The sequence below is a fragment of the Pristis pectinata genome, chromosome 3 (assembly GCF_009764475.1).
Source record: "Pristis pectinata isolate sPriPec2 chromosome 3, sPriPec2.1.pri, whole genome shotgun sequence".
NCBI lineage: Eukaryota > Metazoa > Chordata > Chondrichthyes > Rhinopristiformes > Pristidae > Pristis > Pristis pectinata.
This window is the reverse complement of record NC_067407.1, coordinates 21,775,048-21,790,523: the sequence shown is the minus strand read 5'-3', so window position 1 is coordinate 21,790,523 and position 15,476 is coordinate 21,775,048. Positions and strand designations below refer to the sequence as shown.

Genomic DNA, 15,476 nt, shown 5'->3' with positions numbered 1-15,476 from the left:
TCAGCAGCAACTATTCCTCAGGCGGCGAAGCACCGAGGGCGCCCCCACAGAAAGCAACCCGAAAGTGGAGTTGTGGCTTCTGTCGGAGCGCAACGTTTTTATAGGACTCTGCCAGATCCGACCTAGCATGGGATGGGACAGGTGATTACCGCACCCCCCCCCCCCCCCCGTGCAGACGTTAGTGGCAGGTAGGGCGCCCTCTGTTACCCGGCGCTCTCGGCTCTCAGTGCCCGGCATCACAAATGTGGAAGTCTGAAACTCATTGAAGTTTCCACAACTGTAAGTCACTGGTCCGACTGGCACCCCGGCCAGTAAGGTCGGCTGTTATTTACAGACACTGCCGTAAAATGAGCATGCACAACAGACATTCGGACATACTAGCACCGACAAACGCCTCCTCGTTCCTCTATCCATCCTTGGGCACTACATTTGGTTCGTATCTCTCGCTCAAGCGTACCCAGCTTGTTAAATGCATCCATAACTATTTGCCTCCAACCACTCTCTTGGATGCAGATAGTTTGCTGGATTCTCTGTGGCACCGTGGAAAGGTGAGGTAGGTGGTGGGGAAATGTCCTCTCAGTAGACCACCCCCCTGTCCCCCGGGTCGGCAGTGTCATTGTCTGTTTTAACATCAGCAGGAACGGGAATGTGACGTCCACACTCGCCGTCTGTGTCACCTGCAGTGGGCTGCTTCGGATTTAAAAATGAGAGCGCGCTGTGGAAGAGGCAGAGCATCAGTGAGCGCGGCGAGAGAGCGATGTAGCGGAGAGGGAGGGAGAGAGAGGAGGCGAAGGGTTTACCCTGTCAGTGTGTGGGTGTGGGTGTGTGTGTGTGTGTGTGTGTGGGTGGGTCCTGGGCAGCCAGTTAGCCGGCAGTTCACCTCTTGCTCCAGGGAGGATGCCGACAGTGATGTTGCCCGAGTCTCTCAACCATTCGAGCTGGGAAGAAGTTAACGGCACCTCGACGAACGGCTCGACTGTGTCTTTGAACATCAGGTCCAGCCAGGTGATCACCCCAGCCAGCATGTTCGCTGTCGGGGTGGTGGGAAACCTCATCGCTATCGTGGTGCTGTGCGTCTCCAAGAAGGAGCAGAAGGAGACCACCTTCTACACGCTGGTGTGCGGGCTGGCGGTCACCGACCTGCTGGGCACCTGTTGCACCAGCCCGGTGGTGATCGCCACCTACTTGACCCAGCAGTGGCCCGGAGGGCAACCACTTTGCCATTTCTTCTCCTTCTCTATGCTCTTCTTCGGCTCGGCGGGCATGACAATCCTGTGCACCATGTCCATCGAGCGCTACCTGGCCATCAACCACGCCTTCTTCTACAGCCAGTACATCGACAAGGGGCTGGCTCGGCTGGCTCTGATGGGAGCCTACTTGCTCAACCTGGTCTTCTGCATCTTGCCCTTCTTCGGTCTGGGGAGGAACGCCAGGCATTTCCCCGGGACCTGGTGCTTCCTGGACTGGAGAGCCAACAGCACAGTGTGCGCCTCCTACACCTACATGTACGGGGGCTTCAGCGCTTTCCTGATCCTGGTGACGGTCCTGTGCAACCTCAGCGTGTGCGCCACGCTCATCAGCATGAGGAAGAAGTCGGTGGGGACGGCCACGGGCAGCTCCAGGGGTCGCCGCTTCCCCAACCTCGCCGCGTCCGCCGCCGAGATGCAGATGTTCTGGCTGCTGGTTTTCATGACCATCGTCTTCCTGGTCTGCTCCATCCCTCTGGTGGTAAGCAAGGGCAGAGAGGGCAAGGGCAGAGAGGGCAAGGGCAGAGAGGGCAAGGGCAGGGAGGGAAAGGGCAGGGATGGCAAGGGCGGGGAGGCAAGGGAAGGGAGGGCAAGAGGAGGGAGGGCAAGGGGAGGGCAAGGACAGAGAGGGAAAGGGGAGGGAGAGTAAGGGCAGAGAGGGCAAGGGCGGGGAGGGCAAGGGGAGGGAGGGCAAGGGCAGGGAGGGCAAGTGCAGAGAGGGCAAGGGCAGGGAGGGCAAGGGCAGGGAGGGCAAGTGCAGAGAGGGCAAGGGGAGGGAGGGCAAGAGGGGGAGAAAGGGCGGCAGGGAACCTGGGAGAGTTTCTGCCTGATCACTAATCATAACGTTGAAACAAAAAGCCTTACACTTTCTTGAATACATTGGGATCCCGCGCAGATTTTCTCGCCAGACAAAAAGGAACAAAACTTCATTCGTTTATTTTGTTGTGGGGGGGGGGGGGGCTTTTTAAGTCATTTGAGTTCTGTGTCACATTTCGCTTAAAATTACTTAAATTAATTTTAAGTATCTTTTTATTCTCAGTTTTTAATCTGCTAAGTATTGTGAAAGGTCCATCCTTATGGTGGGACCCATGTTAATGTGTGCCGTTGACTTTGTCTTTAGTTGAAAGTCCTCAGCTGTGGGCAGCGCCAGTGCGGGAAGCCGGTTCTGTTTCTGTCCCCGCTGACGCTGCCTGGCCTCCTGCGCGTTTCCAGCGTTGCCTGAGCACTGAAACATTCATCCGGCTCTCAAGGTCGGAGCGTTCACTGGTTTAAACAGTACTGTCACCGGTCAGATTGATAGTTGTGAATATCTGACATAAAGTCTTTCAGATAAAAGTGTGTGGCCTTCATACTTTCTTGATGGATTATTTAGGTAAATAAATCAGCGAAATCCTCTTTAAAGTCTATTAGTATTTGCTAAGTCATGCGGCAAAACATATTTTACAAGACCTCTTGCTACCAGCAGGATATTGCAAAACGCCAGGGCATTGTGGAAAATTGTGTGTCTGCCACCACAATTTTACAAATACGATAGCTCGATGCAAAATCTATCCTCGCAGGAACTGCATTTAAACCATTGTCCTTCTCCTCAAAGTCTCTGCAGAACCGTTGTGTTTTCTGGGTTTGCTATTTTCACTTTAAAGTTCTTTTAACAAAATAAAACAGGGTAATGTTGGGGTAATGAATCTCATATTAAGTAAAGGACTTTGTTCATTAAGGCAGCAGCAGGCAAGACTGGAAATACCCAGCAGGTTCATCAGTATCAGAGGAGGAGAAATGAATTAATATTTCAGATCTGAGTGTCCATCTGGCTAGAGGATGTTGCAGATAACCAGCAATTGAAGAAGAAGAGAGCCTGGTTAAATGCAAGGGACTTCTGTTGGTCCATGGTGTACTTGATTGGATATTGAGATATGTATCCTGAATTAACATTGTTGTCTTACTTTTCTATTCAGATACGTATTTTCATTAATCAGCTGTATGGGCCTGCTCAGATCCTGGCAGGGGAGGAACTGGATTACCGGGGTGACCTTCTCGCCATCCGTTTTGCATCATTCAATCCAATCCTGGATCCCTGGGTGTACATCCTCTGCCGGAAGAAGCTCCTTACCATGGGGTGCGAGCGGCTGAAGCGAACAGTGGGCGCTGCAAAGGATGGTCAAGCCCGCAGGGTGGGCTGGGTCAGCAGCCAGCAGACACCCCCCTCGTATACCAACAGCATTGGTACCAGCTATGCCTCACTACAAGCAAAAGACAAAACCGAACCACCAGGCACAGAAGCCGACCAGAGGGCTGGTGCCATGACTCATTCTTTCACAGACTTTACAAACCAGCAGGCGTGGGGGGCTGTGCCTCACCCTTTCAGCATCCCTCATGACAACCATTCCTGCCTCACCAAGACTCATTTTGAGAGTTCTCCACAGACCAAAGCCATCCTATGCACAACACTGCAGGAATCTATGATGCCAGATGTCAGAGCACAAAACGACATTATTCTAAGTGATGAGAGGAGAACATTTGACATTTTGAATTGTAGTTTCAGCACACCTTCATCATGCACATCAGAAAAAACTATTTAAAATGAAAGACATTTTATACAGGGCATTTATATATAAACTTTACCAGGAGTCAGTCTCATTTCTGGCATAGAAATTGCTGCTGTACTTTCAATTAAATGGTGCCCTGAACATTGAGGCAAGGGTATTTGGATGTATCAAAAATATTAATCATCATAATGAATCTTGGGGCCCTATTCTGAAATGCACTTGAACCAATTATTTTCCTAGCTGTGTTCCTAACACTTAGGGGTCTATTTTAACTTGTATTGCCTGTTATTTTTGAAGTAGAATTGACCTTAAATTAGAACTGATAGTCCTATCTTCACATTGAATCTTGGCAATACAATCAGTGCCATTATAGAAGATACCCACTGTTTGACACCTCCAGTGCCAGCTCACTTTGACACTCTACAACCATTTCATTATACAGTTTGGGGGCTAATTATTGCTAATTTAGTTTGGCAATTTGACACCAGCCAATCATTCCCCAGAGACGGATATGGAAAAGAGACCAAGGCAGAATAACTTTGATATTACTTCTATGGGGATAGGAGGAATAGGAGTAATCACCTGGAATACCAGTTTAATAAAGGCCATAACTACCCCCAAACCCTACTCTAATGCCTCTTCTCCATCATGTTGTTCCCCTTCTACTATCTGAGATTTTAATAGACCTCAATCGAACCAGTCTTACTTGGCTCCCCCATATCTTGTTAGCCCAATGTTAATGAGGTTCAAATTTGTTGATACTTTCTGTTCAAAACAAGTCTCTCCAAAACTCAAGATCAACCCTGTAATATTTTATTTCCAAAAGCTTCATTTTCATTAATATTCTCATCCAATCATCTGATCACAAAGGTAACAAAGCTAAATTAAACAGTGTAGTTTTATAGGATTGTTATCTTAATAGTGTAGAGTTTTATAACGACTTGTTTGGGAACAATCCAAGGCTTCAGAACTAAAAGGTAACACTGAACAATATATAGGCACCAGCCAGCCACTGTCAGCATAAACTGGCACTGTACTTGTTGATGAACACCTTCCAAGCCTTACCAGAAGTATATTCAAATACTACTATGCCTTAACAGAGACTGGCAATGCACCAGTTTGTAAAGTCTATCCAGAACATAAATGTTAACCTTTCTGGTTTTGAGTAAGCGACTATATTCAGAGTGGCACACCTGACTCCTATGTGTTTTACTATCTTTTCTTATCTTTCAGGTTTCCAGTATTTGTACTTATTTGTAATTCTGAAACGTAGTCACTGTTGTTAACATCACATCAGATCAGCAGGTCAGTACTTTCCAGCTCTTACTACAAGACTTGTAAGTCAATACAATGCAGCCCAGACCAGAGGTGGCACTGAGCGGTAATCAAATACTACCTGGCTCATGCCAGAGATTGGCAGAAGACCAGGATGTCAGTACAAAACAACCCATACCAAAGACTGACACTGGGCCAGCAACTGAATACTTTTCAGGCCATACCGATGACTGGTTTTATCCTACTGTGTTAATATAATCCAGCACAAACCAGTGACTGGACCAATTAGAAGATGAATAAGTGTAGAAATATTGTAAATATTTAACAAATCCTGCAAGGTAACAATTCTGAATCAAAAAAATACTTTATTTTTGTGGAAGCTGTCTGGATTGTTTTCCTTCATTCCTCCTCTGGCTCTCTCCAGAATAGACTGTCCTATTTGAAAAGACAGAAGAATAACTCACTACCAAGCTTCTGCCAGTGTTACCCACCAAGTGACCACAAGTGGGTGACTATTCCATTAAATTATTAAGAAAATGTTTTCAATTTCTCTTCAGAACTTCTGATGGCACCAACATTCAGGAGAGTTCATTTGCACTGTGATCAGCTCCTTTTAAGTAGAGGACAAGCCTCAAATCAAATTGATAGGTTGCCAAACTATTCTACTGTGAGGATCCTCAAGGAGTCATGAAGTCATAGAGCACAGAAACAGACCCTTTGGCCCACTATGTACATTCCACCTATTAATTACACTAATCTGATCCACCAGAAATTGGTCCATAGCCTTCTCATGCTTTAGTACTTCAAGTGCTCATCTAGATACCCAGTAATTCAATCCAATCCTCACCTTATACGAAACATCCACACGTGCTACACACTTACAGCCACAAGCCATCAGAATCTTGACACCATTTGATGGTCAGGAAATTTTCCTGTGATTCAGCTTCCAGTTCTTAGTGGCAATGCCTGAAATCTTCTTTTCTATGACAGCTTTACTGAGATCAGGATGCCAGTGTTTTGGAATTTGCACATGGAGAATGGCCTACCCTCGACAGCGTATCCAAGTTTAACTGACTATCCTGGAACTGCAGAACACCACAGCAATTACACCCTCGAGGAGCAAATGTTTATCATTTACCTGCAATTTATGAACAATTTATGGTCATTTTCCCAATGATCAATAATTGGTCTTGGTGTAAATATACTTAATGTCCTTGGACACCTGCACTGCATGATCGGAAGAGTAAATATGTGTTTTACTTAACAAGTCTGCAGACTTTTTCTCAGATTAATCAATTATGTATTTTTACATAAAGAGATTTACAAATAAAGAAATCCACTGGTATTCAGAGCAATCATTTTTTTAACTTTCTTAAGATGAACTTAAGTGAAACCTATTCACTTTTTGGGACCATAGATAGAGAATAGATAGTGTAGTTCCTCAGACCTGTTTGTCCATTCAATTAGAACATTGCTGGTGTATATCTCAACATTATCTTCTTGTCTTGACCCTGTAACACTTAGACTCCATGCTTAACAAAAACATATCAATTTGAGATTTTAACTTTTGGGTTGACCAATCCTCTGAATCCTTTTTGGAAAAATGTTCAGATCCCAACCACTATTAATGTGAAGAAGAGCATCATGAGATTACCATGAAGAGCCTAGCTCCAAAGTTAAGGATATGCTAAATTGTTCCATACTTACTAGAGGAAACTATTTTCCCTGTGTCCTCCATCTATCCTATGCAAACCATCTATCATCTTAAAAACCCCCAATTAGATCGCCTCTTAATTTTTTTATTTTAAGGAATACAATCATAATCAATACAATCGCTCCTCCGCATTTAACTATTCAACCCCAGAAACATTTTGCTTAATCTTTGATCTTTTAAGTTAAAAGTCATCTTGAGAAAATGGCTATGGTACAAGGGCTGGTAAATGGGATTAGTATAGATAAGTTGGCACAGACATAGTGGGCTGAAGGGCCTGTTTCTGTGATGTACGACTCCATTGAGTTCAAGAGCTGCGAGGTGATGTTGCAGATCTACAGAACTCTGGTCAGACCACACTTGGAGTATTTTGTTCAGTTCTGGTCGCCTCATTATAGAAAGGATATGGAAGCTTTAGAGTGGGTGCAGAGGAGATTTACCAGGATGTTGCCTGGATTGGAGAGCATGTCTTGTGAGGATATGTTGAGTGAGCTAGGGCTTTTCTCTTTGGAGAAAAGGAGGATGAGAGGTGACTTGATAGAGGTGTACAAGATGATAAGAGGCATAGATCAAGTGGACAGTCAGAGACTTTTTCCCAGGACGACAATGGCTAACAAGAGGGGACATAATTTTAAGGTGATTGGTGGAAGGTATAAGGGGGATGTCAGGGGTAAGTTTTTTACACAGGGTGGTGGGTACGTGGAACGCACTGCTGGCAGAAGTTGTGGAGGCAGATACATTAGGGTCATTTAAGAGACTCTTAGATAGACACATGAATGATAGAAAAATAGGGGGCTATGTGGGAGGGAAGGGTTAGATAGATCTTAGAACAGGATAAAATGTCAGCACAACATTGTGGACCGAAGGGCCTGTACTGTGTTCTGTGTTCTATGACTCTAAGAAATGAAAGAGTCAGACATGGAACGTGTGAAAGTGAGAGTAGGGTGGAAATTGGCACCAGTTCCTTCAGAGTGCAGGAAACAGCACCAATACGGTCATCAACAGACAGAAAAAGAGTTGAGGGAGGGGGTCCAAGTAGGTCTAAACAGAACTGTTCAATGTATCTGATAATGAGATAGGCATAGCTTGGGGCCATGTGAGTTTCCATTGCCACATATTTGATTTGGAGACAGTGAGTGGAGTTGAAGGAAAAGTTGTTCAATGTAAGAATGAGTTCAGTCAGATGAAGGAAGGTGGTGATGGAAGGGGATTGGTTGGGCTTCTATTCAAGGAGTGGAGGATTCTCAGACCACCTTGGTGTGGGATGAAGGTTTGAAGGCATTGGATGTCCTTGGTGAAGGTCAGCCAGTTGGAGTGAGGGAACTGGAAACTCTCAATATTGGAGGGGGTCAGAGGTATATCTATAAGTGGGAAGACACTGAACAATTGGAATCGGAATTGGTTTATTATTGTCACATGTACCAAGGTACAGTGAAAAACTTGCCTTGCATACCATTCGTACAGATCAATTCATTGAGGTAGTACAAGGTAAAACAATACAGAATGCAAAGTACAGTGTCACAGCTAGAGAGAAAGTGTAGTGCAGGTCGACAATAAGGTGCAAGGTCATAACGAGGTAGATTGTGAGGACAAGAGTCCATCTTATTGTACTAGGGAACCATTCAATAGTCTTATAACAGTGGAATAGAAGCTCTCCTTGAGCCTGGTGATATGTGCTTTCAGGCTTTTGGATCTTCTGCCTGATGGGAGAAGGGAGAAGAGAGAATGTCCCGGATGGGTGAGGTCTTTACTTATGCTGGCTACTTTACTGAGGCAATGAGAAGTATAGACAGAGTCCGTGGAGGGGAGGCTGGTTTCCGTGATGTGCTGAGCTGTGTCCACAACTCTCTGCAGTTTCCTGCGGTCCTGGGCAGAGCAATTGCCATACCAAGCCATGATGCATCCAGATAGGATGATTTTTATGGTGCATTGCTAAAAGTTGTTGAGTGTCAAGGGGGACATGCCAAATTTCTTTAGCGTCCTGAGGAAGTAGAAGTGCTGGTCAGCTTTCTTGGCTGTAATGTCTATGTGGTTGGACCAGGACAGGTTACAGGTGATGTTCATTCCGAGGATCTTGAAGCTCTCAACCCTCTCGACCTCAGCATCATTGATGTAGACAGGTGTATGTGCACCACCCCCCTGCCTGAAGTCAGTGACCAGCTCTTTTTGTTTTGCTGACATTGATGGAAAGGTTGTTGTCGTGACACCATGTCACTAAGCTCTCTATCTCCTTCCTGTACTCCAACTCATCGTTATTTGAGAAGGAGAGAAAGAATAGGAGTCCAGTAGGAAGAAATAAGTTCTGTGGGACAGACACAGGCTGAAACAATGGGTCTACTGGGATGGAGCTGCTTGTGAATCTTGGGAAGATAGAAGTGGGCTTTGTTGGATTGGGTACTCTTGCAGTCTTATAGTGCTTATAGTAATTGCCTGCGTGAATGCTTGTATGTTTGCATGTATGTGTTCCACTGTTCATGGATTTTCCTTCTTCCCATATATTTTATTTAAACCTGAAGAGAGTGGCGTGGTGCTCGCTGTCTTGCTGTTATGGGAAGTGTACCTTTAAGGACTGATGTCTTTCTCTGATTAACAGCAGATAAGGAGCAATGTGATAAATTGGCAACTCCCAATTGGCCATGATTTAATGTTTTTTCTGGGTGGAAGCCATGCTGAAGCCAATTTTCAAACAATTTTAAAATCTTTTAGGGAGGGGAAACTTAATTTGGAATTAGCCTCCTGCAACAATGTTCTGGAGTAACATAAAAAGGTAAAATCTAATTCTTGTTAAACATTGGGTAATTTTTACTGTGTTCTGGTTTTATATTGTTGGGATTGATCATTCTGTTGAGGCCTATATTTGGCAGTTGATATAGTACTGCTTTGTTTTGGGTGAGTTATACTGGAAGCTAGTTATATTTAATGGATTTTGTATGGATTAGGAGCAAGTTCTATGGAAAAGTTCTCTATTATTTAGGATCTATGCTATACAGGTTTAACGTTTGGTATTTGATGGTTTTTATATTGAGTGATGCTACAGTGGACAGTTTCTAAACATAAGTTCTTTGTTATTTAAGTTCTGTATTGATTTTAGGTGTAGAATGGCTACCTATACATTGTCCAGGTCCTATTTGGGTGGGTTTTATGTTTGGTTACTTTTTCCCCTCATTGGGTAGCAGAGATGATGATAAATTAGTTTTGCATCATGCAGTAAAATTGATAATGTCCAGACCATTTTGTGTTAATAGCAACCTTGACTGAGAAAATATCCAGATGAGAATTGAAAGTGGATAATTTGAGACAAAAACAACAATACATAAATGGGGAGATAGAAGTCCTGTAGGATGATGTTTTTTGTTGTTTCCAACTTTCCCTTCAGTGATAGTAAACTAATGGAATACAACCTTATTTTCATTATGTTGATGTGAATGGATCATCCAATTCATTCCACCAGGTGGCAACGATCCACAGTGCAAGTAAATTTGTTTGCAAAGCTAAAAGGTTTGTTGTAGAAAATCATTAAAAAGTTAACATTAATAGAAAATAACAATGTGGAAGGATGAAAATGAGCAAAGGAAAACCAACAGGAAATTGAGTGCAATTGAAATAGAAATCCACTAAGATTGTAGGTCACAACCTGTTTGGATTGCCTAAAATTGCTTATTAGAAGCAAGTCAATCTGCAGTGCCATCATATGGTCATTCAGCTAATTATAAATACAAGCTCCAGGGCAAGAAACTGGCATCTTGAAATGGCAAAAAATCCTGCTAGCCTTTCCTAGAATGAGCTCCCAGCAGAAGACTCTGGAGGTCCTCGTGGGAATAAACTCAATCAGGAAGTATCATGGGAGTAAAGGTCAGAAAGATTTTTGTTCAATGATGAAAAAGTAAAGGAGGAGGGGAACCTCTTTCAACAAATAGACTGTAAACAAAACCAAACTAACTGAACTTGCTTTCTATCATATAGAAATGTCCCTGGTTCAATCTCCAATCTGGTGTGTGATGATTTTTTTTTTACCTTGGCTGGGTTGAAATGGACAATATAATTTGGCACTAGGCTCCAGTTAGTTGGGCAAAATCTGGCCCAGTTATTCTTGTATGAAGTGTGCTTTTGACTATGAGATGGAGAAAAATGCCTGTTGCTTCTGGGGCTAAAGGACTGACTCCTTTCAGAAGAGCTGTAAAGGATAAAAGATCTATGGAAAAACATGATGACAAAAGTGAGATTGTCATTGATGAAACAAATGCTCCCATATCCAATAATTAACAATATTTCTTTTTAATCCTCCTGAAACACAATATCCTAAGGGTGGGTGTGGAGAGTATGTTTCCTCCTATGGGAGAATCTAAAACTGAGAGTCATTATCTTAAAAGTAAGAGGATGCTTATTTATGACAGATGAGGCTTTTTCTTTCCTTTTAAGGATTAGTTATCTTTGGAACTCTTCAAATGGCAGAGGAAGCAGAGAATTTGTATAATTTTTAAGACAAAGGTAGATGGATTCTTAACTCAGTGTGAAAGGCTGCTGGGGATGGGAAGATTACATTCAAATGTACAATGATCTTATTGAATGATAAAGTAAGCTCTCAGGGCTGAGTGACTCATTCGAATATAAATATTGTCTCATTGATTAAACTTGCCTTGGCTATCGGTTAGACTTGTTTCTCTTCCTGGCTCATCCCATTAGTTGTACTATTTATTAAAATGAATTGTAAAAAGAGTATTCTCTGTGGTGACCATCTGCATTGAAGTGTCTACTGTGATAATTTGGAGTTGGCTGCCTATGCCAGGACTAACTATGTGCATCCAGTTACAAGGCCAAAGTAAATGCCTCTTATTATTTGACTGTCATTCCTGAGCTTCAAAATCACCTTTTGAAATAGCAAGCATTAAGTGAGTCCCAGCCTCTGTCCTCCCTGGCTGGCTGCTCAGCTTGCTATTGGCAAAATGGAGAACCAATCATTTGTGTTCAACATCAGGCAGGATCCTGCTGAGCAGGACATCAGTCAGTTATCTGTTGAGCTTCAAAGTCTCAAACTTAGATTTTGAAACATCAAATCCATGAGTTTTGCTCTGCCACTGGACTGTGTATGCCAGCTAGCTTTATTAGCACACTTGGACACCAGTAAGTTGATTTTTCCCTCAAATAAAACAAAATTATTGATATGGTTGGTGCCCCAATGCCAGTTGCTGTGGCAACCCACTGGGCACAGCTTCTCAACCTAAAGATCCATTTATCCCTACAGTTTTCTGACCACTATCCAATCCTCGATCCCTGCCAGTACATTATCCCCAGTACCATGAACTTGAATTTTATTAAATAACCTAATGTGGAATTTTACAGAGGGCTTGAAAGTCCATATACACATGTCAAAGACTTTGCCTATATCCGTTCTGCTAATTAGAATCTCAAAATTAAACAGATTTGTCACGTCTGGTTTCTCTTTCATGTTCATGTTGGCTCTACCCAATCCTATTCAGATTTCCAGCATCTGCTGGAAAATAATAATAAATGGAAACAACAGGAACTTCTGCGAGGGTGAAATAATGTGACAATTTAGGAGCAGTTAAGATCAGATTAACCTTCTTTCTGTGTAATGTGTCACTGATGTCTGTGGAATGTGGTATATTGGAGCCAGCTTGTATGTGCCACAGTACACAACGTTCTAGACATAGAGATGCAGAGACTGCAGATATTGTTTTTCACTCCAGATTCCAATCTGCTAGAGAAACTCAGCTGGTCCAAGCAGCATCTGGAGGTGGGGTGGGTGGGGGAGGGAAGGTGACAGTGATGATTGCTAACATTTCACATCAAGACCCTACATCATGATTCATGGTAACAATGAGCCTGCCATCAGTGTCCTAATGCAGGGTCTCAACCTGAAACACCAACCAATCCTCTCAACCTGCTGAGTTCCTTCAGCAGTTTGTTTTTTATTCCAGACAATACAACATTAGTGGCATATTGCACACCCATCACCCTCCCCTATCTTCCCTCCTGCCTGGAGTAACTTGTTTATCTCTTCGTTCATTTGTAATACCTCTGCACTCTGTCACTTTGACCACTTCCAGTTCCCTGGTCCCAATAGGCTTGTCTTTACCATGAATGTCCAATCCATTTAGAACTCCATCCCTCATCAAGATGGTCTGAGGGCCCTCTGCTTCCTTCTGGAGCAGAGGCCCAACCAGTTTTCCCCCACGAATTCACCTGGCTAAACTTGTTCTTGCATTTGAACAACTTCTCTTTCAATACCACTCACTTTCTCCAGAACAAAGGTGTAGTTGTGGGCTTTTTGTGGCATATGTGGAAGTCTTTGTTTCGGTCCTACCCAGAGCACTCCCTCAACACTTTTTCCAGTGCATCAATGACTACATTGGTGCTGGCTCCTGTATTTGTGCAGAACTTAAATGTTATTACTTTTGCTGACAATTTCCACCCTACCCTGCCCACCCCTTCACATGGTCAATCTCTGACTCTTTCATTCCTTTTCTGGATCTCTGTCTCCATCTCAGAAGACAGGAGAGTTATTAATATCCATTACAAGCCTACTGACACTCGTAGTTATCTTAACAGCTCTTCATCCCACCCTGCCTCCTGTAAGGACTCTATTCCATCTCCATTGTATTTGCTCTGATGAGACTTTCAGTACAGTGCCTGTACTGTAGCTTCCCCTCCACCATTGTTAATAATGCCCTTGACCACACCTTGCCCATTTCCTCCACTTCTACTCTCTCCCCCTCTGCCCTGGGACAGAACAAGGCTAGAGTTCCCTCACCTTCCACCCCACCAGTCTCCGCATTCAACAGATCATTTTCCACCATTTCCGCCACCTTCAAAGAGATTTCACTACCAGACTTGTCTTCCTCTCATTTTCCCCTTTCAGTATTTCATAGGGACCATTGCCTTTGGAACTTCATTCCACTTTTCTGTTCCCACCAACCACGCTGCTTCGTGCTGCACTTGCCCTTGCAACCACAGGTGATTGCAACACTTGTCCATTCAACTCTTCCCTTCCCACCATCCAGAGACCCAAACAGTCTTTCCAGGTAAAACAGTGCACTTCCAATCTAGTGTACTACATTGGGTGTTCACAATGTGGTTTCCTCTATGTTGGAGAAACCAAACGCTGATTAGGTGATTGCTTTGCAAAGTGCCTGTGTTCAGTCCATGGGCAACACTGAATTTCCTGTTCCCTGCCACTTTAATTACCCCATCCCACTCCGACCTATCAGTCTGTGGCCTCCTGCACTGCTACAAGGTCCAACACAAGCTTGAGGAACAGCACCTCATCTTCTGGCTGGGTACATTGCAGTCTTCCGAACTTAATATTGAATTCTACAGTTTTGGGTAACTTGATTTCTGGCTTCACAGCAAGATCCAAGCCCCCACTGCATTTAAAAGGGATTAGGAAATGAGGTTGTTTATCGATTTTTTTTTTTTTTTTTTTTTTGCTTTAGTTCTTTTAACTTTTTGGGTGGTTTTGTTTACTTTAGAGACTATTTTTCTTTTTGAAAAAAACAATTGAATTGCTCTTGCTGTCAAAGTTGAAGTGGTGATTTACCAGCTGCCAAAGCTGTATGGACAGGGCTTCCTCTGTGCCAGAGGTCCTGCCACCTCCAGCAAGATAAGCTATTAGCATCTGGACCATAAAATCATGCAGCACAAAAGAGGCCCTTCAGCCCACCACGTCAATGCCAACTATCCAGCACCCATTTACACCAATCCTATTCTAAAGCCATTTTATTCTCCTCTTATTCCCATCATCTCCCCTTGGATTCTGCCAGTCACCCACACGTTAGGGAAAATTTATAGTAGCTAATTAACCTACCAATCTGCCCATCGTTGGGGTGTGTCATGAATCCAGAGTACCAAGGTTCAAACCTGACCTCCAGTGCAGTCTGTCTGGAGTTCTCATGTTTCTCCTCTGGTCGCTCGGGTTTCCTCCCACATCCCAAACATTTGCAGGTTGGTAAGTTGCAGATTCTCCCCAGGTTATGGCAGGGTTCTGTTCCTGAGAACTGTTCATAATACAAAGTACCAGAATTTGGGTCACTGGAGGCGTAAGGAAGCAGCTCTACTTGCTTACCCCCTGGTAAATGCAGGCTTGGAGGGACTTGAACTGGTGATTACAGACATGAGGGCTGGACCTGCATCAGGGACAATTGTAGCTAATTCACCTAACAACCTGCAAGATCTGGCCTATTATTTTGTATGTCGTGCAGTTCGCATTCAGAAGAAATTAGGGAGAGGTGTTGTGGGGAAATTGCTGGTTAAGTGAATATCATGTGATACCGATTTGTTGATCATTAGAACCAAGTATTTACATTTTTTAAAAATGTCACATAGAAATGATTTGCTTCATGAAGCAGGTCACCCAGCTTGAGCTCCAGAGGGATTGAGTTCAAAAGACTTCCCCAGACTGTGCCTGAGAGCATTCATGTTTTAAGGGCTTCAAAGGCCCCATATTCGGAAACTTGATGCTAAAGCGTTGTGCTGTTACTGCCAGCCAGTAAGAAGCTCTCTTGAGACTGCTGTGACATATGAACACATTCTCTCCTCTTCTGTTATACTGCAAGCATTTGGGGACATATTCAGCACATGCTGCCAGAAATCAGATGCATATCTTTCCCCTTGATACCAGCACCCCCACCTCCCCCCCCCCCCCACCACATGAGAAAGTTGCATGGTTGACACAGGAAA

General features: G+C 43.8%; 1 protein-coding gene across 1 annotated transcript; it reads left to right on the top strand.

Annotated features, from left to right (window-relative positions):
* The first annotated feature begins 817 nt into the window (after positions 1-817).
* Positions 818-3,826, top strand: ptger4c (prostaglandin E receptor 4 (subtype EP4) c). Its single transcript, XM_052013241.1, has 2 exons — positions 818-1,728; positions 3,203-3,826. The coding sequence occupies exons 1-2, from the start codon at positions 898-900 to the stop codon at positions 3,824-3,826; spliced, it is 1,455 nt and encodes a 484-aa protein (XP_051869201.1). The 5' UTR covers positions 818-897.
* The last annotated feature ends 11,650 nt before the right edge of the window (positions 3,827-15,476 follow it).